General features: G+C 46.1%; 1 protein-coding gene across 2 annotated transcripts in view; it reads right to left on the bottom strand.

The window, feature by feature from the left end:
- The window catches only part of PPP1R12B (protein phosphatase 1 regulatory subunit 12B), a 117,021-nt gene that overhangs the window by 22,352 nt on the left and 69,934 nt on the right, over positions 1-24,735 (bottom strand). The window contains exons 15-19 of one of the 2 annotated variants that reach the window (XM_035561615.2): positions 22,993-23,083; positions 22,365-22,535; positions 21,523-21,706; positions 20,856-20,968; positions 19,229-19,273 (exon numbers count right to left, since the gene is read on the bottom strand). In XM_035561615.2, the coding sequence (XP_035417508.1) occupies positions 19,229-19,273; positions 20,856-20,968; positions 21,523-21,706; positions 22,365-22,535; positions 22,993-23,083 (604 nt within the window). Of the gene's footprint in view, positions 1-4,903; positions 5,364-19,228; positions 19,274-20,855; positions 20,969-21,522; positions 21,707-22,364; positions 22,536-22,992; positions 23,084-24,735 lie in introns of those variants that run through there. The other variant, XM_035561614.2, reaches the window with a different exon arrangement.

The following is a 24,735-nucleotide window of genomic DNA, read 5'->3' as shown; positions in this document are numbered from 1 at the left end:
CCGGCTCTGCCAGCATGCCTGGTCGGGTGGCTGTACCACGGGCTGAGCCACGTCGCACATCTCCTCCTCCTCCTCCTCCTCCTCCTCCTCCTCACCCCTTGGGCATCCCAGGCTCGTTCCCTGCTCTGTCCCTCGCAGGCGCTGAGCGATGGCACGTGGCTCCGAGTGGCTCCCCTCTGAGCCCAGCCGCCTTCTCCAGGCACCTGGCACTGCCCAGGCAGCGGAGAGGAAGAGTGAGAAGTTTGAAACGTGGTCCCCGTGCTGCCCCACGGGCTGCTTTCTCTGAGACCAGTCACACTTAAAGCAGCCAGACCACGACACAAGCCAGGTCCCAGTGGGATTTCAACACTGCGTGTGAAACCGCGTCCCGTAGGTCCAGCCCTAGTGCTCCGCGAGGATCCCCTACAAGAGCAGCACAGCATTGCACAGGAGCAGTAGAAAACGAGTAGAAAATGTTATTTTGATAACAGCAGGGTTTCACCTGCCCTAGAAAATGCGGCAGGGCTGGGGCACAGGAACAAGCAGTGGTCTGCGACCGTTCAGACCACTCAGTAGTTAACAGGCTCCCTGCTATGGCTTTGGCGTGATCAGCTCTGTTCCTGGGAAGGGATGGGGGCTGAAGAAGAAAGTTTAGCCACAGGGGACACCAGCTGGGTGCGCCACTTGCTCCGTGGGTCACAGCATGTGCCCTGGCCCATTTTATTTATACCCAGGGGTGCAGCCAGGGACAGAAGAGAGCTGTCTGGCCACTGAGTCACAGCAGAGAACAGCGAACTGGGGGTGCCCGAAGGATGACCCAGATGTTCCTGATACACTTCCAGATATGGACATTTACAGAGGAAAACAAGAAAAATAAAGAACAAACAGAACCCAGAATGATTTCTTAAAGATATCCATCTAAGGAATAGATGCCTGAGAAATAACACCGATCAGACCAAGGAGCAAGTCAGGGTGAGGAAGAACACGGACTAAAGTTAATTTTTGAGTTTCAGTATCCCACTTTTTTGTTGGCTAATGGAGAGGATGCAACAGCTTCTTCAAACACTGTGCAGCCAGTCAGCAACCCAGACATTAGAAAGAAGAAGTCATGAGACAACTTACTTGACCCGATTTCAATTTCTGTAGCATCATTTTATCACAAACCAGCACGAGTCCAAGCCACTGGATGGAAAGCCAAGCAGATAAAGTTTCCTGGAACAATGTTTACAGAACACCCTTTATGCTCTAACGCGTCTGCAGCAGCAGTGCAGCAAGCCAAATGATTCATACAGGTCTAACTAACGTGAGAATAAACCTGTTAGCATGAACATCTGAAACAAGACCAAACTTTGTTGCAAAAACACTCAACAGAGCGAAAACTGACCGTCAGACACACTTATACTCAGAGCTCTGCGAAGGCTGTAATCTGAGCAGGCATTTCTACCAGCGCCTCAACGCTCCTGGACATCACTCCATGATTAAAAGATGTCTGGTTGGCCGCGTTACCAGACCTCTAAGATTTTTTGCCATTATTTATGTGTTAATACCCAAAACATGCTGGTTTCATTCGCACACCAAGCATCTGCAGCTCAAATGGCTAATGCTTTTGTGCATTAGCTTTCTTCCTTGAAGATTTGCTTTGGATTCTGGACATGTGTCCACATCAAAATCACACCCGGGTGGGAAGCATCCGAGCAGCGATTGCCATGGCAGCAGAACGACCGCGGGCTGGATCTGGAGGCCAGATAACACATGGCGATCTGGAAAGCTGCTTTCTACGCTCGAGTATTACTCTCAAGTTGACTTGGTGAAAACATACGGCCCGTTCAAGGTGCTCCTGCATCGCAGATCCCACTGAGCACGGCTCCTTCAGCCACTCCAAGGAAAGGCAGAACAAATCAATCGGTACGGATGATGGAGCATCCTTAACACTTGATTGCTGAGACGCTACTGCCAAAAATTCTGCTGCAAAGCTCAAGGAAACAATCAGGGAAGGTGGCTTAATGAGGGAGCAACCCAGCAGCAGATGGGAAAAGTCTTCTACTGAACCTTCGGACATGACCAGGACCAACACTGACGCTACAGCCTCTCGAGAAGCGAGTGACAAACATCAAGCGATGACAGCCAAGGTGCAGCCACCACTGCCCAGCACACGCAAGGGGCCGGCAGCTTGAAGCTCTTCGTGGTTTTCCTCACAGCAACACACATGGGGATGACAGGACAAGGAGCACTCCTCAAAAGGAAGGCAGGCAGGGAACAGCTGAAAAGCTGCCCTTAAAATCTGTGCAGTGAGCTGGGAGCGTGCATCTGCTTCAGCTTCATCTTCCTAATCTATAGCACGTGGGGAAACGCAAGGGTTTGTGGAGTACCAAGGTACAGAGAGGTGAACCGAACACAAGTACAGGGTATTTCCTACGAAAAAACAACTGGCCCAGCATAAACAAGATCTTTATTAAAAATAAATAAATAAAAATCGTTCCTCCCTTTCACCTGGTAAAACACACGCAGGATGATTTGACAGGATTTAATTACACGGTCACTGTGATTGCGGGCTGTCCCATCTCGACACAAAAATGAGGTACCGAGGTTCGAGGGCAACAAGATGGTGCTGACCTTGCCCCAGGGCACTGGGGCATGCTGCAGAATTTCCTTGGTGTGCCTTTCGCTCGTGCCCTGCCGTATTTGAGAATATTGCCCTTCTTGTGACGTGCAGCGGCTCAGTGCGAAGCGCTCACCCTCCTCGGCTGTGCAGTCGTGGAGATCCCATCAGTTAAAGGTGGAAAAAAAGCCCACACAACTTTATCGTAACACCTAAGCAGGAATGCTACAAGAGCAGGGCAAGCGCAGCGGGGCATGCCATAGGAACGTGCTCCGCAAATGCCATCTGCGCGCAGCTCTTTGCCTTAATAAGTAAGACCTCCCCTGGGCTGCCCGGTTCTCCGCAAGGTTTCCATGCCTGTACCACGAGCACGGCTCGCTGCCTGCTCCTCGGTTCTGGCACCCCTGCTCGGATGGGAACGTTTAGACCACAGGTATGCGGGTATCAGACTCAGCTGGACGGAAATCTAAAAAGCTCCGAGATCTCACACTCCTGCCTGTTTCAGTAAGGCTGGCGGCACACTGCTGCAAGGGCTGCCAGCCTTGTGGGCACAGGGGTGAAAGGGGGACACGCACAATCATGGGGCAAATCCATAGGAAAAACGCACTTAATTATTGTTCTTGCTCATGGCAGAATTACATTGGCTTGGAGATTACACTGTCTGAGTGAAACTCTTCGTTTTAGTTTGAGGTAAACCTTTCCAAGGCATCGGCATTTCCCCAGCCCTGACACACCAGGGCTGGTTCCTACAATGACCTGTGAGCCAACGGCGCTGTGCCTGCGGCATGGCTTCTCCCACAGCGATGCTCCGGTGCTACGTCCAGCATTATTAACACTGAAAGAATAAGCAAGGCTTCCTTGCTCACCAGAATCACACGGGGCCAAGGAAAACTCTTCGCCAGGCTCTCCCTTTGCCACCCTGCACCTGGGAGCTCCCACTGCTCGGCACCCGAGGCCTCCCCGAGCCTGCGATCCCGTCACTGCCATCGACAGAGACAACGAGCAGCTCCCGTTATTTGCATCAACGCAATCAGGCACGCGCCATGCAAGCGAATACGGCAGTCACAGCTCGTGTGAGATGTTTGTCACGTTTATGTGCCTAGATGTATCAGGAGGGGAAAATGAGTCAGTGTGTACGCAGAACATGACTGATTTTAAAAAACACTTGGTTTCTGAGAGACATTAAAACGTTTCTCAGTTGTATTCTGTGCCTAAGAACCTATTTCCCACCTCCTATTAAGCTGCTTATCGATGCTGTGTCAATTCACTGGGGACGGTGAGCACAGCTGTACGAGCTGATGCAGGAACCCAGCTGAGCGGAGGGGATGGGCAGGGATCACCTCCAGCTCCCCAGAGCTGCCCTGGCTGCAGGTGGGACCGAAGCACCGACCCCGCTCCTGGCGGCAGGGAAGGCGCCGAGGCTGCAGCTTCCACTACGGCCACGGCAGCGGGCCGACCCCCTCTGCATATGCAGGGCTATGCCTTTCCCAGGCCGAGACTTGTCACTACAAAGGAGCAGACAACGCACATCTGATGTGAGCAAACACCAGCGCTCAGCTTAATTTAATGCTTGCATCTAAAATTAGTCTGCCTTTTTAAAACTAATTCCTCCAGGCTTCGATGCTGGCATGATAACACTGCTTGACTGCAAAGAGGCTGCCCTACAATGACAGGGACTGGGAGCTGCCCCTATGACAAAAGGGACTTGGAGCTGCCCGAGAGCTAACACCAACGCTGTCGCAAGGTGTTCCCACCTTCAAACACCCCCTTAGATCAGGACACCACCCCAGTTCGGGGAGGACAAGACAACTCTCTCAACTTGCCGGCACCTCCGTAACAGGTGGTTTTCTTTTTGTGCTGCTGAAATTCTTAAACGCTACCAGAGTTCACAGCAGCCCCGAGGCTTAGAACCCCACTGGAGAGCAAACCCCATTGTGCCAGCAATATCAAAAGCACTGACGGGAAGAGCGCAGCTTAACAAGCTGCTCAGGTTTTGCCTCATTTTCATCTGAGACATTTTCTTGTAGCACCAGGCTGCTGGAGAGGGATGTTTCTGCCCACGGCGAGCAGGGCAGGGGGGAAGCTGCCATCACACCACCCCCTGCAGCCAGCAGTGCAAATCATCGCAGCGCGAGGGCTCCAGGAATTTGCAGCTTTCTTAAAACCTGTTGCTACAGAGGCACCTTCCCAAGTTTCATTTAAACGATCCTCTTTCCAAAACAAACCCCAGACACAGGTCTCCAAGGGCAAGACAACAAACCACCACCGCCGACTCCGCTCACCGAGCGGGTCTCCCTGCAATACAGAAAGGAAAAGGCTGCTTACTCTGAGTGTCTTTGCAATCGGGGAAGGAGAGGATGGGGGCGAATCTGACTGAGCCTTCCTGCTTCGAGTATATTCCTTACTCCTGGTGTACAGGGACGACATGGCCTCGCAGGCTGGGTAGCTTTGAGAAGCAATAAAAGTCTTGCTTTCCTGTCGCTCTACAGCGCTGGGCAGGTCCTTCTTCCAAGGTCAGAACAAACTAATTAAACTATTCACAGCTCTGGTAATTAAACCCTGCTGTTTAGGGTGTATAATTTTAGGCATTAATCTGCTGCAGAGAGAGCTGAGGCTCCACAACGTCTCTTGTCCAGGCAGAAGAGGCAGTGTCAGGGACGCGGTGCGATCCGGCGCCGTGCCACCCTCACCGTCCGGGCCCCGTCCCGCGATCTCCACAAAAGGGCATTTCCTCGCGTCTGTGCCGCACGACCAGGAGGCTCTCCCCCCAAAACGGGAGGAGGAAAAATCTCCCGGCTCAAGAAGAAGAGCCAGAGAAAAGGCTGAGTTTATCTAGACACGAAGCTTTTGCAAAAAAAAAAAAGAAAAAAAAAAAAAAACAAAAAAAACCTGTTTTACTCCGGAGCGCTGCTGCGAGCTCTCTGCCGTAACTGCGCGGAGCTGCATGCTTTAAGCGAAACGCGAAAGCATAAATCAGGAACAAACACTGGTTTGGAAAGGGGCAGTCCAGATGAAGTTGTGTTTTGTTCCGTCCTCCTCCTCCCGGGCGCCTTTACCCACGCGCACGCTTCTCCCTTCCCTCCCCGCTGCCTCTGACATTCCAGATCCTTACTCGTGCAGCCAGGAATGCTGGAGGGCGGCCAGCAGCAGCGATTCACTTTCAGCTTGGGATCTGGGCTGCCACTTGTAGGGAAAAAAGGGGAAAAAAAAAAAAAAAGAAGAGAAACAGGACAAAAAGTAAAAACTTCTAAGCTCCCAAGGCCCGGCAGGCTGAGAGCTGGAGGTCGGAGGCAAAGCGGCTGCACTTTGCAAAGCTTAAATTCCAGCCGCCAGCCTCAGCATGCATTTTGTGGCTGTGACAAAGGGAGATATTTCAAAGGACACGGAGCAGTTCATACCATTAAAGGGAGTACACATTCATGCAGCACAACAGGATTTTTGTTGTTTGCTCAGAAGCCTGTTTGGAGCTGCGAGAAGGCGACACTTCGCTTGTGTAATGTATGTGTTCAAATGAGCTTTTGGGATCGAGGAGGAGGGGAGAGGAGCTTGGAGGAAAGGAAGGGTGGGGAGGGCAGGCACCTCTCAGCAAACTTCCAGCGAGCTCTGCTGTAACGCTGCCTCCCTGGGCAGCTGCCCTCTGCAACGTGAGCAGCGTCTCCAGAGGCAAGGCTGCTTGCTGGAAAGGCGAGTGGATGGCTCTCAGGTCCCAGCAGAGCACACAGCGTGTTCAGTTGAAAAACGCACGGGAAGTGCGCCCTCAGACACACAGCGGGTGAGCTGATTTAATAGCTCTCATACGCTAAATACGAGTCGAGCCCAGCAAGTTGCAAAAGCCTCCGGTTTTCTTCACTGGAAAGGCGTCAGCCCCAGTACCTGAAGGGGTCAGCTCAGTACCTGAACTAGCTCTGCTCAGGCAGCGTTGATGAAGCGGTGCCACGCGGCAGGATTTGGTCTGATCTGGACTTACTTACACCCATCCAAACCAGCCCCAGCCCAAACAGTGTGCCAGGAGTTAATCCATCTGCAGCGTGTGTTCTGCTCCAGCTCCAGGTCGCTTTATCACAAAATATTTCATAATCAGTGCAAAAGAATAGCTACATAAAACTACTGAAAAACTATTACTACGTTCACGTATCTCTCTGTTGGACTGAAGCATTGCCCTGTTTTTGCACACTGCTTGGCGATCGTGTAATTTCACTGACATCCACAGTTAGGGGATGGTGCTTGGACCAGCAGCTGTGTGAATGCCTCCTGCACTCAGCACTGCCCGGGAGAAGCGATGCAGCATCGCTGCGTGACCTTAGAGAAGGAAATGTGGCTGTGGGACTGCTGGTCTCGGGGAAAGTCACTTCGAGATCCGGCTTCTGCTTGATACCTCAGCATGAGAAAGGAGGGGATTTGTTACTCACTGGCTGCAGGAGGGAAAAAAGTTTGGAGAGGTCGAATTCTGCCTGGAAATATTTCTGCATTCCCTTTTGAAGGTATGGAAATGAAGTCCAGACACACGAGAAGGCAGCGACAGGCGCCCTGCTGCTCAAGGAGGCTGGGGCAGGACCTTGATCTTTCAAGCCTCCATCTGTTGCGCTCATCACCCCCAGCCTGCAGCTCTCGGAGCAGCAGCAAGGAGGTAACTCGGGCACTGAGCGCACATTTATAGACCTCGCACACACGGCTTGTCCTTTCGCACTGGTCTCGGTTTCTGGGGTTTCAAAACAGTACGAGGAATTGAAACTGGGCTAACCCGTGTGGCGAGCAGCACACCCGTGTCTCAATCACGATCACAAGGCTGCCAGAGCCCAGCTTAGTCACCGAGGTGGAGCTGAACAAGTCCATCTCGCCCGTTTTTTGCTTCCCCTCCAGCCCTACGCGACCCATTGCCGCATCCCTCCGGAGCCACGTTCCTGCTGAGGGGCAGGAAAGCTCCAAAATCAGCGCTGAAGTACAGAACTCACAGCTTGAGCCTCACACCAAAACAAAACCTGAGCTTTCTCTTCCCTACTAATTATAAGTTAATTAGTCATCCAGTGCAGATGCCTCACAGATTGACAGAACGCGTCTTGGTGGACAAGAACTCGTTTTAAAGAGAAGGGCTAGCATGAGAAATAGTATCCTGATTAGCCAGGAGAAAGACAGCAAATGAGATGCAATATGGCAAAACACGTTGGGTTTCAGCGTTGTTTCAACAAAGGTGCCCGATTTCGGGGTTTTTTCCCTGCTGCCTCACGCAGCTCGCTTTCAAGTTTTTCCCTGTGCAAGTCCGCAACCTGATCTTCCTTTGCAGCTCGTGTGTCCTCACATCCCCACGGCTCGGATATTCAAGGGCACGGTTTAGATCTGACAGCTTCTGTCAGAATATTCCTCAGTATGCAACACCAGCCTGCGCTCTGCTGTAGACGTGGCGCTGCTTATTTTGCGACGGAGTATTTCTACAGCTACCAGGAATAATAATGAGCAATATTTACACAGCCACAAACCCCAGCACGAGACTTTGTGCACGCCGTAACTTCAGGCTGAACTGTATTTATGGGCAACATCACTCTGAAGTTTTGTCTCAACTTTGAGTAAAGCAGCACAAAAATCTTCTCTGCTCTGAGCAATGGTGATTATGAGCACTTTTCAGACATTTTTCCTTTGAGGTAGCCATCCTCGCCCTTCCTTCGGTCAGGACACTTGTGTTTGCACCCAAGCAGAATGTGTTTTTTGTGAACAGAGAGGGAAACCTGTACGTGAGAATATGACATATCAGAAAGAGGATGCAGCTCTGAGCCACGTATTTGAGGGGAAAAAATCAAATACCCTTTTTATCTGCGTTGAAAACTTTCACCTACAGAATATTACACTGATAATGCGAATTTAAGCAACACAGTAACTTTCCAACCTGCAGCAGACAGAAATGGGAAACAAAGCTAGGATTTACAGCCAGCGCTGCAGAACGATGCTCCCAGGTGATGCGAGCCCACGGCATGTTCTCCGGGAGTGCAGGGGAGAAGGAAAACAGAAGCCCTCTTGGGAGACAAGAATTCTAATAAAACTTGAAGGATGAGAGAGAGCGGTTGGTATTTTTTGGAACAAATTATCCCAAGCCTATCTCCTCAAAGTCCTAGCTGTCATTTTCCACATCAGGTTCACCACGCTCTCTTGTATGCCACCGAATTACTTCTCATTCAGTTGACTTTTCTTTCATTTGTAGCCAAACCTCCCTATCTCCCCCGAGCAGGCACGTATGGAAGAACACATCTCCTTCCCCAGCTACCCAGGGCTCAGCTGACGGAGGGGGTGAGCTGAGGACGTACCTGGGGCCACGCTGCACCACGATGCTCTCCACACCGCGTACCTCCTGGCTGGGTACCTTCCCCTTGACTACATCTGCTAGATTAAACACAGCCAGGGAACATCCTTGAGCACCAGCGCACAATCCCGCAGACCACCGAGCTGTCAGAAAGGTCTCTAGCATCGTTTCGTCCCGGACCAACCGAGACTCCTCCATGCATAAGCTGGGCACTGGCAGGGACCGTTCCCAAAAGCCCTGGCCACGGCCACAGCGATTTGGAGGGTATGATGGTTCAACAACGTGGGTGAGCCTGCCTTGTTGGTTGGCCTCAGCAGCAGGGATCGGTAAGTTGGCACACCTGGGAGTGACAAACGCAGCCCTTGAGGATGATCTCGCTCACTTTTCTTTAAGCAGAGGAACTCCCTGCTAAAGTCAGGCTGCACTGAGCCTCAGACACTGCTGGCACCTCCTGGGGACTTCAGTTCTTTGCTGTTCAATCACAAATCTTCACAACCCTCGCTTCTGATTTCTGCTCCTGCAGGAGCAGAGCACGCTGCTTGTATGTTTAGTCATGGCCAAGTCCAGGGAAATACTGAAATCTATATTTCTTATTTTATGCAATACTTAAATCCATTCTAAAGCCACATTTATTATCATGACACCTCTCTGGAGAGACTGAGTGAAATAAACTATCCTGGCACTACATGCCCATAAAGTAATTGTTCTGGGTCTAAAGTAGTCTGTAAAAAAAGCAGAGAAACTCAGCTTAAACACGAAATATCCATTAGCTATTGAACTATTGATGTGAGCTACAGAGAACAGACTCAAGATTCGATTTCCAATTGCTTTTATGTTACTGGTTTGGCATGTAAAACTGAAATCCATGGTGTAGAAAACCTCCCCTTCAAAAGAACAACAAATCTAAGGAGCGGTTATACTGTGGGCACAGTTTAACAAATCCTGGGATTCCATCCACCCCAGGATGTCCTATATCTCTGATTATTTAAGCCCTAAATAATGTCTTTCCACACACTAAGCATTACAATTACATTTTTTTTTCCCTGGAAGAATGTCTTGCATGCCTTGCACTATCCTTCCACGATGTCCGAATGCTTGGATGTGAGCATCGTTATCTGCAAAGGAAAAGCCCGTGATCAACCCGAGCTTTGCTCTGACAAGTCAGGGATCCCGTTTTAACATCCAGAGTGCCAGAGCTGGACGAAAGGTTACAGTACCGGTGCTCAACACACCCCGGGTACGGGGACACCAGTCACTTCTCCCTCTGCATGGGATCTCGTGGTTAAAGTCTCAAGATCACTACCAGAATTTTTGGAATAGAATTAACCTGCACAGAAAAGGCTGAGTTTTGTTACTGCTGCTCTCACATCTTTATTCATTGTGCCCGTCGCCTTAGTGCAAAAGAAATTCTGCTGGTTCTGTAGCAAAGCTGCTCATTTCAGTGCATAATGAGCTGGTCTGAAATTAGCAGCACTGTTATCTATCCGAGGAGATGTGCTGAAAAGCCTGCCTTAAAGGTTGTAATACTAAATGTTGTTCCTTGTACAGCCAACTCTCCATTACCTGTGAACTGCAATCCAGTTTGCACACACTGTAAGAATCCAGAGGGCTGATGCGCGCTGCTGTTATGCGGGACAGCTCAGGATCAAAGCTGTAGCAGCTGTATTCACTGTAATACCCAGCCCACTATTATTTTGGATCATGAAAACTTGATTGAAAATACATGCTCTATAAAAACCACTTTAAAACCCCATAAATAAATCACGGTAAAATTATATGCAAGCTTTAACAGGTTCAATTATAGCTTCACAGGGTTTACTTAGAACTGAAAAAGGCAGTGACGGTTATGTTCGGCAACAGAAGGCTGAAGGACTGTAGCAAAGAAATTATTGGTCAGGCAACGAGCTCTGTTGTAAACGTGATGTAAAGGCACTGCAGCAGTTTGCCATAAATGGAATACAAACTGTACAAGGGAGCAGGCTTTCATCTGCAGCGCACTGACTAGGATTCCCAGGAGCAGATCTGGCATTATGTCTCACGGATAGGAGGCAGAAGGAAAGGATCTTCCTCCCCTCCCGAACATACACATCAGCTGACATGCTATAATTGCACATACAGCATCATACTTTCCCCCACTTTTTATTCCCCTCACTAAATTTATCACAAAAAGGCTGGAAGCTGTGCCTAATAGGCTTACCTGGGTTACCATGAAGGAGCAGAAGCAGATAATTTTAGTGTGGGCTGGGAATAGCACTTTTTAAATATAAAACTTCATACTTTTTTGTTTGCTTACAAATATGGAAAATAAAAAGCAGTGATGAAAAGAGTTTAAAAAAACCACCATTCTCAGCAGAGAAACTTCATTTTAGCACCTATAAGTGCCAAACTATGCATGCAGGAGAAAGCATTCAAGCAGTTCTGTGGATGAGAATTGAGATTTTGGAAGAATGAACAAGGTGAACACTCAAATCCAGCATTTGGAACAGGACAAGAAGAAGGATGTACACCTGCAGCTCCGGGGACTTCCCTGACTTCAGAAGCTGCGAACTGAATTTAAAGAAAAGTTTGCAGAAGAGGGAGAAGGACTTCATTATGTTAACCGCATCTCCAGAAGGGATGATGCTAAGATGTTAGAGAAATGGACGACAATGGAATCAATAATCAGGAACAATAAACAGATTCCGTTCCATTTGAGGCTGTAAGCGTGACCAGCTATGAACCCAAAGGCCTGGTGCAACCCCAACGCTCCATCCTTGCGTGCCGCAACCCTCGCTATGACTGCACGCCAGGGGGAGGGCTGAGATCTGCAGATAATTTGCTTCATGTTCATCCAAAAGCTGCTTCTGTCTTTTCAGAGTCAGGCTTCTTTCCCAATGTCAATATTATGCTTTTGTTCCAAAAAAGCAGCATGATAACATCTGGAGAGATGTTTTCTTTCCATTGTCCACTCTGAAGTCCAGTTTAGAGCCCTGCTCATGCCAAAAATCAAGTTTTCATCCACTGACTACCGTTAAGAATAAAGTAGTGTTAGAACATAACATTTTCCAGTAAAAGCCGCTCAACAGTTGCACTCAGCAAGTGTTTATTGGTAAGTCACCTCTTCCCTGATTCAGCTTTCTAACAAAGCAGGGAGGAAGCACAAACATGTTGAATTACAGAGGAGGAATGCGGCAGAAACTCGCAAACATTAACAGGCAGTGTCAGGGAAATGAAGAAAGTGAACACGAATATAAGAACCAGATGTAAACACAGCCATTTCTAGCTATGGGACTTTCCAAAATATGACAAGAGAAATAAAAATCTCAGAGCACTCAGGCACTAACAGATCCATTTTGCTCTTTATCGAAATTCATCAGACTCTGCATACTTCCCACCCTCCCCAGCCACTCCATGGCTGTAAAACCTTTGTGTTAGCTTGTCTGTGGAAGCAACTGGCTGACACAACGCAATATCCTAGTGCTGCTGGCCAAACAAATGTATAACTTCAACACATTGCTATCTAACTATGTTTCAAGCCTATTTCTGGCCTTCCTTCAACAGCAGCAGCAGATTGTGGTGCAGAAGGTTATGTTCACTCCCAAGGATGCGATCGAGGAGCAATGAAAAAAAGCCCATTACAAAGCTGTGCCCAGCACTAGCTATGTACTGGGTACCTACTATAATGAGTAAAGAAAACATACTGAGGCGTGAAAAACCAAAGCTGGTTGCAAATCCCTGCCAGGAAGGAGTTTTACAGCTTAAGGATTCTACATCTTGACATACCAAATAATGAAGCAGCTCCTGCCAAACCATGTTACTTCTGGTAGTGATACTACATGTCTAAATGTAAAAAAAAAAACAAACCCCAAACAATGACTTTCCAAATATGAGGCTTCTTTCTGAACAAAAGCATGTAGGAGGATATAAACTCAGAACAAAAAGTGACCTTTTAAAGACAAGGGTGACAAACAACACACTTGAGTCTGGAACACACTGGAACACACAATTTTTCCTACAGTGGTAGTTTCCAAAGGATATTTTATTGCCAGAGAATTTGACTCCGGTTTTCCAAACAAATGTAGATTATTCTTCATTCCTTTTTAGCCATCTGGCAATACAGCTCCTGCTTTTCACTCCTTCTGGACATATCTGGGAGACAAATCATATACTGCTTACACATGAGGCTATGTCATTCTGCACGGTCCTTGCAAGCAACAAGGACTATTAACCTCACAGGGACTTTGCCACATGGCCACCAAGGAAGCATTGGCCAGCAGACTGGTGAGAAGGGCTAGAAAGGAAGCACCGGGAGCAACACATTCATGTTGCATCTGCTGAAGCCATTTCCTATTGCCCATGCACAATTCACCCACTCCGTAAGGCAGACAACCCTGCCCACACCACAGGGCTATCCAGACATCTGCTGCTGCATGCGACAACTTCAATCCTGCAGGTTGGATTTTTCTGAAGAATGTTTTCAGCTCCAGCAGGGGAGACACCTGCGCTGTGGCCTGCTGGATGACTGAAAATGAAATGTGATCATCAGCTCCCAGGGCGCAGAGAACCCGCTACAAGTAGTTAAGCGGTTAGAGATCTTTTTCCCTTCCATAATTTTGAGCGTGTCATGATGAGATAGAGCTTGACAGTTTCAAACAAAAATTAGCATGATGCTCCATTACGTGTATCAGCACAAACATATGCTGTTAACTTTGAAAGTCAAAAAGTGTAAGAATACAACTAGCCATAAGACAAGAGTTGGGTTTACCTCGTCTTTGGGATACGTTCCAGGGAATTATACCGTTCCTCACCCAGCTGAGGAAGGCTAATAACCACAATGAATGCAACCAGTCCTGTCTCCTGGAGTGGTTGCGCCACATTCACGTGGAACTGGAGGTGGAGAGATGCATCCACATGCTGCTGATCCCGCTGCCACCCCATGCACTGTGTCATCACACTGCTCCCAGCTCCTTCTGGGAAGAAAAAGGATCCCTGGACACCAGTGAGATGAATCCCATGTAGGCAAAGGAACAGGACCCTGGCCTGGAACGGGATAATTTGAACTAAGTGCACAGACCTCCCAGCTATGCCAGCAAAAGCCAAGGTATTCGGGGGGGTGGTATCCGATTCATTGCTAAGCTCAGTTCCATAACTTCAGGAGAAATCACTTGCTGACAACTGAGAGAGATTTGGCACCTCGGACTACATAGAAATTGTGAGAGTAATTTCCTAAAGAAGAAGTTAAAGCATAAAGTTACCTTACATAGTTATGGCTCTATGACCTTGTAAATCATTCCTGGAGGACTTGCTATTTTGCTTCATCTTACCAGGACCCGCGACTCGCCTATTAGCTGGTTTTGTGTTACTCAACTCCATCATGGCCGCTGCTTCACATTACACCTTCCTAATTCAGCAACTCAGTGAATTGCAGGAATTAACCTGAACATACTTAGCTGTAACCCTGTAGTCTACGTAGCCGACTTGGCCTGCTTGGCTTTAAGCATAAACAATGTGTTTTCCCAGAGCTGTAAATAGGAACTGGACAGCCATGCTGATGACTTAAATGCTGTACCGAAAGGGACAGCAGACAGCAAGTCCAATAACCTTCTCAAAACATTAAGGTTAAGTAAAAACAACAGAGGCATATTAGGCTGGAGAACTCATGAGGCAAATCGTCTGTGCAGATGTGAAGAATTTTTTGTAGAAATATTTGCAGAATGAATCTTCAGTTCTATAGTGTCTTCCCCCTCTACCTCCCAAGGAAGCCAGGGTACTCCAAATACAATACAAATGTTCTTCTCCACACTTAAAGCTCTACAGCAAAACACTAACTCATGCTCTTGCAGCAATTTTCTGCTATTTTAAACTCATCTTGATATTGCTAGCTGCACTCATATTAAAGATCTCCTCTCGCTGCAGCACACACAACCCATTAGAGCATTTTGTTTATAAACAGGACTAAACAGACCCAACTCTCATAGCCTTGCTTTCCACATAATTAAGTTCTCTATCATTTAACTATAGCCATGCAAGTGACGCACAGCTACCACCTACGTTACCTTGGACATGGGCCAGATGGCTTCCCTCCCACGTCACACTGCATCTATGCTATAAGTAAATATTCAAGGGTAAAACCAGGGGAAAATTCTTGCATCCTTATTCCCCAAAAGTGACCTGGGGCTAGGAGCAGTAAGGCAGACGATGAGCAGTATCCTATAATGCTATCTAGATTAAATGATTTTCCCTGCTTATCAGCTAGCAAGAAGTTCACCTATTTTGTTCTGTTTTCCTAGGCAACTTTCCCTGGTGTATCGGCAAAACAGTGCAGCCCGAGGACATACCTTACCATATTAGGCAATCCGAGTCCAGAAAGCGGAGGGCTCGGATCCTTCCTTAGCTTAAAAAGAAAGTCCGCAAGCATGTCAACAGCCTGCACAGCGCTACGCCTCGCACTGCGCAAAGTGGGAGAAGAGGACAATAAACTAGTGGAATCCATAGCTGGGACTCCTAGGGCTCCTGACAGATGCAGTCTGGCTGTAACAGGCAAGTAAGAAAACATGAACTGAAATGGCTTTTGATCTTTTGGTTGTTTATCTTTTTAAAAGATGGATGAGATAAACAGCACAGTTACAAAAGCTAAACTGCAAGTCTCCATGGAAGATAAAACGCCACTAAAAGCAAAAATATAGGTAAGAAATATACCAATATCAAGACTCCCGAGTCACACTTGGAAACAGCTATAACATCAGGACATTTAGTTTGCATAAAGAACTTTTCGGTTCATTGGTCTTCCCTTAGAATTCATAAAATCAAGCTTAGAAATTCATTCCTTCTGAGAGAGATTAGTTTTTATTAGCATCCAGTTGCATCTGGTGATTTCGTGTTAATAATACAATTAGGCAAAAACCGTAATATTTACAAAACAAAGTGGGCTTGAGTGGTTTTTTGCAGAATTTAAAATACTGATGTTTTGTAAATCAAAGTTCAGGAAGACAAGAATGGAGCTTCTTTAATACACTTACTGCGACCATAATCCATAATCGTATGCTTCAGCATTATTTCTGCATAAAAGTTAATCCCATTAATGTGTCTGGGTTTTATATTGTGCTATACAGACTGTCCCAGGGGAAGTTCATGAAAACAGATGTTTTCTTTGTCACTTTTATTGCCCAGAGAGTTGTTACTTTACCAACATGACACTTGGTGCATTCTGCTGTATTTAAAGCTTTCCCTTGACAAACCATATGACACATGGGTGAGGCACATTCGTTATGCCACGGAAGAGAAATGCAAGGAGATAAAATGCTTTAAATGATTACAAGCACTTTTCTACTTCTGTTATGGATGATAAATCATTCAAAATCCACTTTTCTTCCAGATTGGTCCCAATTTCTTCTGCTATGTAGTAGCAATGGCGGAAGTCAGGTATAAGTCAAAGACAAAAGAGCCAGGGATAGGGAAAACCCTCTCCAAAATGTAACACTGGACCGTTCTCTTTAGTCTTCATCATCGCCCTTCAAATGCTGCATCCCAAACTAGATTTGCACCTGGACTGATCATACGGTCTTCATACTCATTAGCCTCACCATGACTGAATCCTCAATAATATTTCAGTCACTGGTTTATTGTGAGCAGCAAAGGTTCCCTAATGCAAGCCCATCCCCACTGCTCAGCCTGGTACTGCTCGTGTGATCCTTGAGACTCCTGCAAATATTTCTTATTTTTTTTACTTTCTGAGAAATGGAGACTAGGCTGAGGCCAAACTCTTTTCTCGTCTCTGGTTTGAGCTCAGGTCTGCCCAAAATGAACAAAGGCTCTTTCCTTTACATATTCTTCCCAATGGAACTATGCAAAAAAACTCCTAAAACTGCTTCCCCAGAGGCTTTTTCCAGCTGAAGCCCTTGTGCCCTTGAACATTTATTCCACAATAAAACTTTGTCTACTCTTCCAACTTTCCACAATGTATTCAAGCAGTCTACATCACAAGGAGAAAGGCGGGGCTGGTAGCAAAACATATGAAGGTTGCCTGACACATCCTATTACGAGACTGCTCTCAGTTGCCTAAAACTCAGCCAAAGCGTCTGGGCTGGTTTCCCACGCTGGTATTCATAAGTTTCGGCCAAAATAATTCATCCACTTCTGAGAATTAGAACAACATGTATTTTCTCCTTTTTCAAAAACTGCAATCTACCTTTCTTTTGCTGAACTCCATCACTGCATATTTTGGAGGAGGGAATTCAAGTAGGGCCTTCCTTGGCTCCCATGAAAATCTTTCTAATATCAGCCAAGATATAAACACGGGAGGGAAAAAAATCTGCTCAAACTCCAGGGAATCTTTGGGGGTCTGCAACTAAAATAGGACATTTTAGTGAATTCAAGTTCACAACTCTGCTGGTTGCACCTACCTGTCCAGAATGGCAAGTTACTATTGATAAATTAATGATTATTAATTGTCCTTGCTGCTTGGTGCTAGAACTGAAACAAGTAGCTGCTCAGTGACTCCTGCCAACCTGCCTGGCAGTTAGCAGCACAGCAATCTCTTCGATTTGCACATAAAATAAACTGGGGAAGAGTGATCAAGACACCATGATGCTGGAGACAAGCAGGAAAGAAAATAAACTGGAAACTGGATAAAAACAAGAGGGCTGGGAGGATGGGCGCCAGTGGAAGGAGAGTCTAAGCCAGGATCTAACATGTGCAAGGTGCCTAAGAAGAAAAGGGGGACTGCTGCCACAAAGCAGCAGGGAACCGACAGAAACTTGCCATGCTATTAGATGGGAACGCACAAGAAAATTGTGGGAAGTACCAGACAAAAGAATTCCTTGCTATTAGTCTGGGGAAAGACAACATCACTGACTGTAGGAGACTGGGTGACCCTGAACTTCTGGGCAGGAGCGTATGGTGAATTGTTTGGAAGTGCAATTTACCCGCTTACAAGAATCATGCAGACTGTGTTCAGAGTTTTCATCAGGGTCAGACTCTAAGATGCCTCCAAATCTGCAGCTTCGCATACTCTTTTGTCTTAATTTAGCTTATCTGGGACAATTTCCCAGAAGAACAAGACACTCCTAGCAAGTCCAAAACACAACTCCTGAAAATAAGGTGTCCCTACTATCATTACTTAACCATTATAAACTATACCTCTTTCAGTCTCACGGCGAGATGACCGAAATTTCAAAACAGTTTTAAGGATGATAAGCTACATGAACGATTCAGCCATTTAAGTGGAAAAATCCAACAAAACTGTGTGCCAGTATGAACAGAAACTTTTGTGGGAAGAACTAGGCTTCTTGAAGCAGGTGGTGCTCCCTGTCTAGCACACGCTGTGGGAAGGAATGTCCCCAGCTTCACATTTGCAATGTAAGCTTTGGGAAAGCAAAGGCTGGCACTGAAAGATAAGTACATGCTAAGAGCCATCCGAGCACCACGCGCGTCTCTGGCCCCAGGACTCTGCCCCATTTTGACCAAGTGCAGCACTAAGAAAAACAAAAGTGTACCCCAAGGAGTGTTATTGAAAACTTTCAGACAACAACCAGTTAACTTTTCAATAAAATGATCTTTCAGTCACTACTGAATTGCAAAGCACGTGAGAAAGCTATTCTAAGTTCACTGTTTTCTGTCAAAGATTAAATGTGACAACAAGCAGGCTCACCCCTACACAACCTCAAATTTACTATTTTTCCCAGGTCTTGCACAGCATGCTTTAAGTTTGGAAATTTATTTAGCTTTAACATTGTCAGAGGAAGTCATGTTGTCAGGCTTAAATGTGTTCTACACAAAGACAGACAGAAACAAAAGAAACCAAGTCAATTTGGAAGGACTCAACAATTATTATGAAAGGAAAGAAAGGGCCTCGAAGGACGACAGAGAGACTATTGCACGAACAGAGGAACAAAGAACAATCTCTGATGCGTTGCTTGGCAAGACAATTTCCCACAAGGAAACAAATCCATGAGGAGACAAGGGCACAGATTTTGGAAACACAAAACATACTGCCCAAACTAACAGTGTCAGGATGATTCTGAGCTGCAGGCACGCGCCTCCCCCAGGACACCTGACAGCCTTGCTCCCTGGACACTGCTGCTTCGACAGCGCTCTCCACAATGCACGCACCCTTGATTCTGCTCCAGTCCCTTTGGGTTTAAGAACCGCCTATGCAGCTTACAGACAGCACACTTTTGAACTTAAGCCAGTCTGTAGATATTCGGCATCTTTCAGAAGAGAAATCAGTAAGGAAACTGCCACTCAGCCACCTCCCAGTTCGTGCTCAGCTGCTGAACAGAGCCTGAACCTCCGGTGTGAACAGAAGTACAGCCACAGAGGACTTATTGCCACCAAAACTCAGGAGCGAAGCACCGTCTATTTAGAAATACGTTTTCACTTACCCGAGTTTCCTTCACTTCCTCATTTCCATCAACTTCATCATCATCCTAAGATGAAAAGCAAACAATATAGTTAGGCAGCCTTGAAAACAGCAATTTATTTTTTTTTGTCACAGCAACATAATGTATTGCTTATGAATTGATGCTAAAGCTGTGAACAATTCTATTGAAATAACTGCCTGCCTAGCTGCTTTTGGCTGATTAGCAGATAATGTTTGGTAAACTAATGGCCATTTAGGAGATCTTAGTAGTGGAGAAAGCATTACTCTCTTGAGACTGCTACTGTGATTTGAATGCTCCTGAAGACTTGGTAGGAGAGGGAGTAATACACCTAATTTACTTGGGGAACAAATGTTGTGACGCTTGAGATGACTACATATCTGAAATGTCGACAAAATATTGATTTCAAATAACGTCCTCCCCTTCTCATAGACTCCAGAAGGGAAGACTAGCCACCCCAGACAGCTTGCACTTATGCTGACTCTAACCCTCGTCCTAACAGCACCATGGCAGGCTCTAGGAGATGAGAGCAACGGTAAACTACCATGGCATCACATCTGACTCAGTATTGAATTCAAGACATTTTGGAGGCTGTATCTGTGGTTTCATATAGAGATAACAGAGAAATGAACTAAAACTCTGAGAAGTGATTTTTCTTCTGCTCTGAAGCTAGTAACATTGCTCCAACAAGCCTGTAGATAACTGGGCAAGCTGCAAAGCATTCAACAAAGAAAACAATAAGCAGAAAAAAAGGATTACATTTGGCACATGTGCAAAAATGCCAGAACCATCTGAAAATAGTCAAAAGGGGTGTTTGTAACCAGTCTTTGAATGGATTTTCTGATGTTCCAGCAGGGTCCTGTCAACTCGCAACTCCAAATACTCAACATTATGTATGTCTGCCATTGGGAAGACCATTGGTTTTTCATAGTATTGTGCAAGAAGCTTCCACCCCGAGGTGTATGAGGGAGCTTACACGTCCAGAGCTGGACTGGAATTGTTGCAGACTTAATCATGTTTTCATAATATTTATTGTCCTGCTGAAAAAGGTGATCTATTTCCCTACCTTACTCCCTTTCCTTCTCTAACCAAGGTTTGGAGGGCTGCCTTTCCTCCCTCAGACTGAAGAAATCTCTTTGAAACAGGACAAAAAGAAATGACCATGACACAGCCAGCTCTTCTGCATTATATGCTGTGTGTATTTTCTGGTGCTGGGCAGGGGATCCAGACACAGGTTTTATTCTTCACTGTCATCCTTTTAGGGGGCCTAAAGTGGAGCCAAATTTGGACTCAGAGGAATTTGAAAATCCTTCCAGTAGCTCAAGACCTCCTTCTTCCAAAGAAACCAGACTTCTAATCTGTCTTCTCCCACATGGGCTCTTTCACAATTCTGCAAGGATCACGCTGATTTGTGATCAAGAGCAGGCCTCTCAGAGCCTGCTGCTTGGATTTTACATGGGCCAAAGAGTGATGTGATTCCTTTGGAAGTGCCAGTCTGAAACAGAGTTGGAGAGGGAAGGACTAATGGGAAATGAACTGACCTGGAAAAAATCTGAAGCTCGGAACTGGAAGGAAATTCACCCTGAATATTACAGAATGAGTTTTACTTCTCTGAGGAACTCAAACTCACATCTTTTGTTGAGAAAATGATGCCGGTGCCTCTTCGCCTCTCTTTCGGCCGCCTCCTCTCTCGGATTGACTGTTTGTTTGAAGATCTGTCGTCTAAATCTGGATCTTCGCACTCTAGCCAAGCAAAGAAAGACTGCTTTGGTTTCAGTGATTTACATTTGTGTTTTTGCTAAGGCACTGGGGTTCTTTTCAAGCTCATCAAGGTAATTTTGACTCGTGTTATATTACAAAGAAGTGATTAAAATGAAATGGAATCCCAGTGCCCTACTACATCTGGCTACTCACACACCTTTCTTTATCAGAGAATAGAGAGAATATCCGAGCTGTCAGCTCTTTCCAGATCATCACAGCTTACTTCTGTTCTCAGGACAAACCGTAGTGGTAGAATTGCTCCCCGCAAGCTCTAAGATCTAAACACTACATGGATTCATGTTACCCAGTTACTTATCCAAAATGGAAGACCTCTATCCCTCTCTTTTACAAGCAATAGGTTGTATCTTACATTAAGATTTCAATTTAAACAAATAATATTTATTTGATGAGATAGCAGCTCCCCATATCTCTCCCCTCAGAACAACAAGTAAACTTATTCTCTGTATACACTCAAAGTTCTAAAACCCATGAAAAACTCTGAGCTTTGAATCTCCTTCATTCTGCTGGGTACGTACCATTTTTCTCCATCACTGTGGCTGCACCTCTGAAGTCTGCCGGATTCACAGAGTCAAGATCTAGATACTTATTTGTTCGAGTTAGATAAGAACTTGTATAAAGGAGAGGTGCTGACGTAGAAGGAGATACAGGTGTTGTAGGTTTGTCTGGTTGTGCTGGGCACCTTAATCGCCGATAGACAGTCTGTAAACAAACAGGACAAAAAGTTAGTAGAATGAAAAGGATTTGGGACTTCGGGTAACTGAGTAATCTTAGAGAGATTCTTATTAATAAGATTCTTATAGAGAATCTTATTAAGAAATCTTAAAATTTTTTCTTCACTGCTGCTGGAAGTGATCACCTCTATCCACCAGATCAGGTATAATTCATTCCATCAGACGGGGACAAATGCTAATAGCATTGTACAGCTACAACATGAGAGCACCTTCCCATTACCAGAGAAAACTGGTCTCTCTAGCCTTCCATTATATGCACAACATCTGTGGCATGATGTGAACACAAAGCTTCAGTTCAGTCTGCACAGTAAGGATGGATCCAGGCAACATTTTTATCATTAGCCTTCACATTTCACTTTCTATGATCTACACAGTTCTATTTTCTGGCAAGACAGAAGAGTAAAATTCTCAGTGGAGAGCAAAGGAACAGGTAACTTCTAACACCTCCATATCCACACCCCTCATGCAGATTTCTGAGGCAGGGATAATCGTCAGTATTACTTCTTTCCAGCAAGTCTGCCCCGCCTTAAAATAAACAGAGAACCCCACACGAATTTCTCCTTGTGTCAGCTATCCTAAATGGTTTCATCAACTCTAACAATGAGATGTAAGGCCAGGAGGATCACCTCATCATCTGTATTTCTGCTCCACCGTGACCGGGTTTCCTGCCTCTCACTGCTGTCCTCAGCAGGCTCAGTGCTCTCAGCTTTCTCACTTTGCTGCTCCTGAGCTTGCCGTTCTGCCCGAGACCGGCTGAAGGTTCGCTCTGCCTCCTGAAGGTCTGTCAGTGTCACACCCTAGAGAGAAAGTAAGAGTGAGAATTTTTTAATTTGTGCAGTTGGATTTCAAGTCTTCCAGCTCAGGTACTAAGTTTAAGATGCCCAGCAGGCTTCTGCCTGGCCAGGCGAATGCTTCCGGGCTTCGCCTTTATGCTAACACCAAGAAAAGCATCGTGTTGCCTTTAACACATTTCTCAGTGTATCTATGCAATAAATGAGTCAAAGCAACCCAAATATACATGATCAAGCTACAAACGAAAAGGCCGCTATACTGCAGAAATGAGAACTCTGTGTATGCTTAGAGGATTATTTGGTAATAACTGCTTGTGTGAACTTTTACCAGAATCTCTCCAACACCGGCAGGGCAGACAAGCCCCTTGTAATAAGTAGCAGTATACTAGCGAAAGAAATCTTGCTTCTTTGCACACTGGCTCTCTTCATCCTTCACTTGAACATGATGGTTTCCATTATTTACCTGTGTAGACCTGCGAGTCTGTCGAGCCTGTCTGGATCGTGCCTTTCTCAGTGATTCTGCTTCCTCATCCCGTACTGGAGTCAGATATGACCTGAAAGAAAAAAAAAAGGCAGAGTAGGTTAAAATAAAAACAGATGCTCTGCCTTCCTGTCTCTGTGAACTCCAGAGTTGAGATATTATTCTTTTTCATATAGACAAATATAATTTTAGCTCCATCTACCATGACTAATGTTGTCTTCTGCTTTGGGAGAACTTTCCTATGAACATGTGACACACAAATGCACACATTATGTTCTCCCTGCAGCCTCTTTATAAACTCTTTAGCACTGAACACGTTCTGTTAAAAAGGTATAACTGTTTAGTATATTATTTGCTCCATTTCATCTCTTACTGCATTCGTAAGGAAAAAAAAAACACCTCTTGTTCAGATTAAGATCTCAAGAACAGAAATCCTGCACTGGCACATTCCTCAGACCCTCCTTCCTGTCATTATATTCACGGTCATATTTCTGCAATCTGCTGTCTTCATCAATATGAAACCCATCATACTAGAAACCGGCTGGACTGCTGGTGTCTTACAAAGAAAAACCACCTTGGAAAGAGTTAAGAAATGAAAGCACTGACCTCCGCGCACCGGAGAAACGCAAGTCCCTTGATACGGAAAAGCATCCAGTTAAAACAGAGATCTTGTCACCACTAGACTTCATTAAACCCATGAGATTTCAGAATTATTCACATGAAAATACACGAACTGAACTCTCTGCACACGCACTCACTATGGAGGAACTTGAGAGAAATTCGGTAGTGCCCCAGCAGAGGCAGAGATTGCACAGCGCTAAGACTGCTCTCCATCCTGGTGCAGTGGCCTCCATCTCGGGGAAGACTAATTAGATTGGACTCTTCAGGCTGGTTAATGGGGAATGGTTATTAACACTGCCTCACAGTACAAGAACGAGTGTCTGAAATGAAATGTTCTTTTGTAGGTCTGTCACTGCCACAGGTTAACAGAATATCAGAGATCTAGATCGGTTCAAAGAGTAATTAGCCAGGAGAGGGATAAAGACCTATCAAGGAATACAGTTAATTTTCCCTTGGATTCTTTTCCTGGCTTCTCCACTACAGACCACTTTCACCTATAAAGAAATGGGCTGAACAGGTTTTTCATCTGATCCAGTAATTTATTAGAAAGATTACTGACTTTGCTGCACTATGACAAAAACCCAACGAATCCCAGAGGGTGGATCATTCTGAAATCGTCCCCCCCCCGCAAGCTTTTATCCATCTCTTCACGATCGTGTGCTTAGCACTGATTTTAGCTAGCTCATGGCTGGCAGCCAAACGCACGCTGACCTCCATGGCTAAGCAGATAAACTCACACCACGTAATGGGGGTTGCTCTGATTACCTGGAGGTACTTCCATGGGGGTACCTTACACCTCGATGGGGCAGATATAACAAAGTCTTCTCACCTAAAACTGGGTGCATTCAACCCGGTAAACCATGCCCTGAACTCTCCTGAGTGTCCTGCCCAGGTTTCCAGAGTATAAGGAGAGTGTGAAGGATCATCCGTGCTGGAGACGCCGGCGCTGCGGACTTCTAGAGGAGATGAATCATCCTCTGGGAGCTGGCTACGATGGAGATGTCTACATCCGAGCTGGCCAGACTCACCGAGCTGCACTTCCAGGGTGCAATTCATCACCTTCAGAAAGAGCCTCCAGCACAGATCATGTGAATGCATTGCAGA

This window comes from Cygnus atratus, chromosome 24, assembly GCF_013377495.2.
Source record: "Cygnus atratus isolate AKBS03 ecotype Queensland, Australia chromosome 24, CAtr_DNAZoo_HiC_assembly, whole genome shotgun sequence".
In the NCBI taxonomy this organism is placed as follows: Eukaryota; Metazoa; Chordata; class Aves; order Anseriformes; family Anatidae; genus Cygnus; species Cygnus atratus.
Note: the sequence above shows the minus strand (reverse complement) of the source record. Positions and strands in the feature narration are given on the sequence as shown.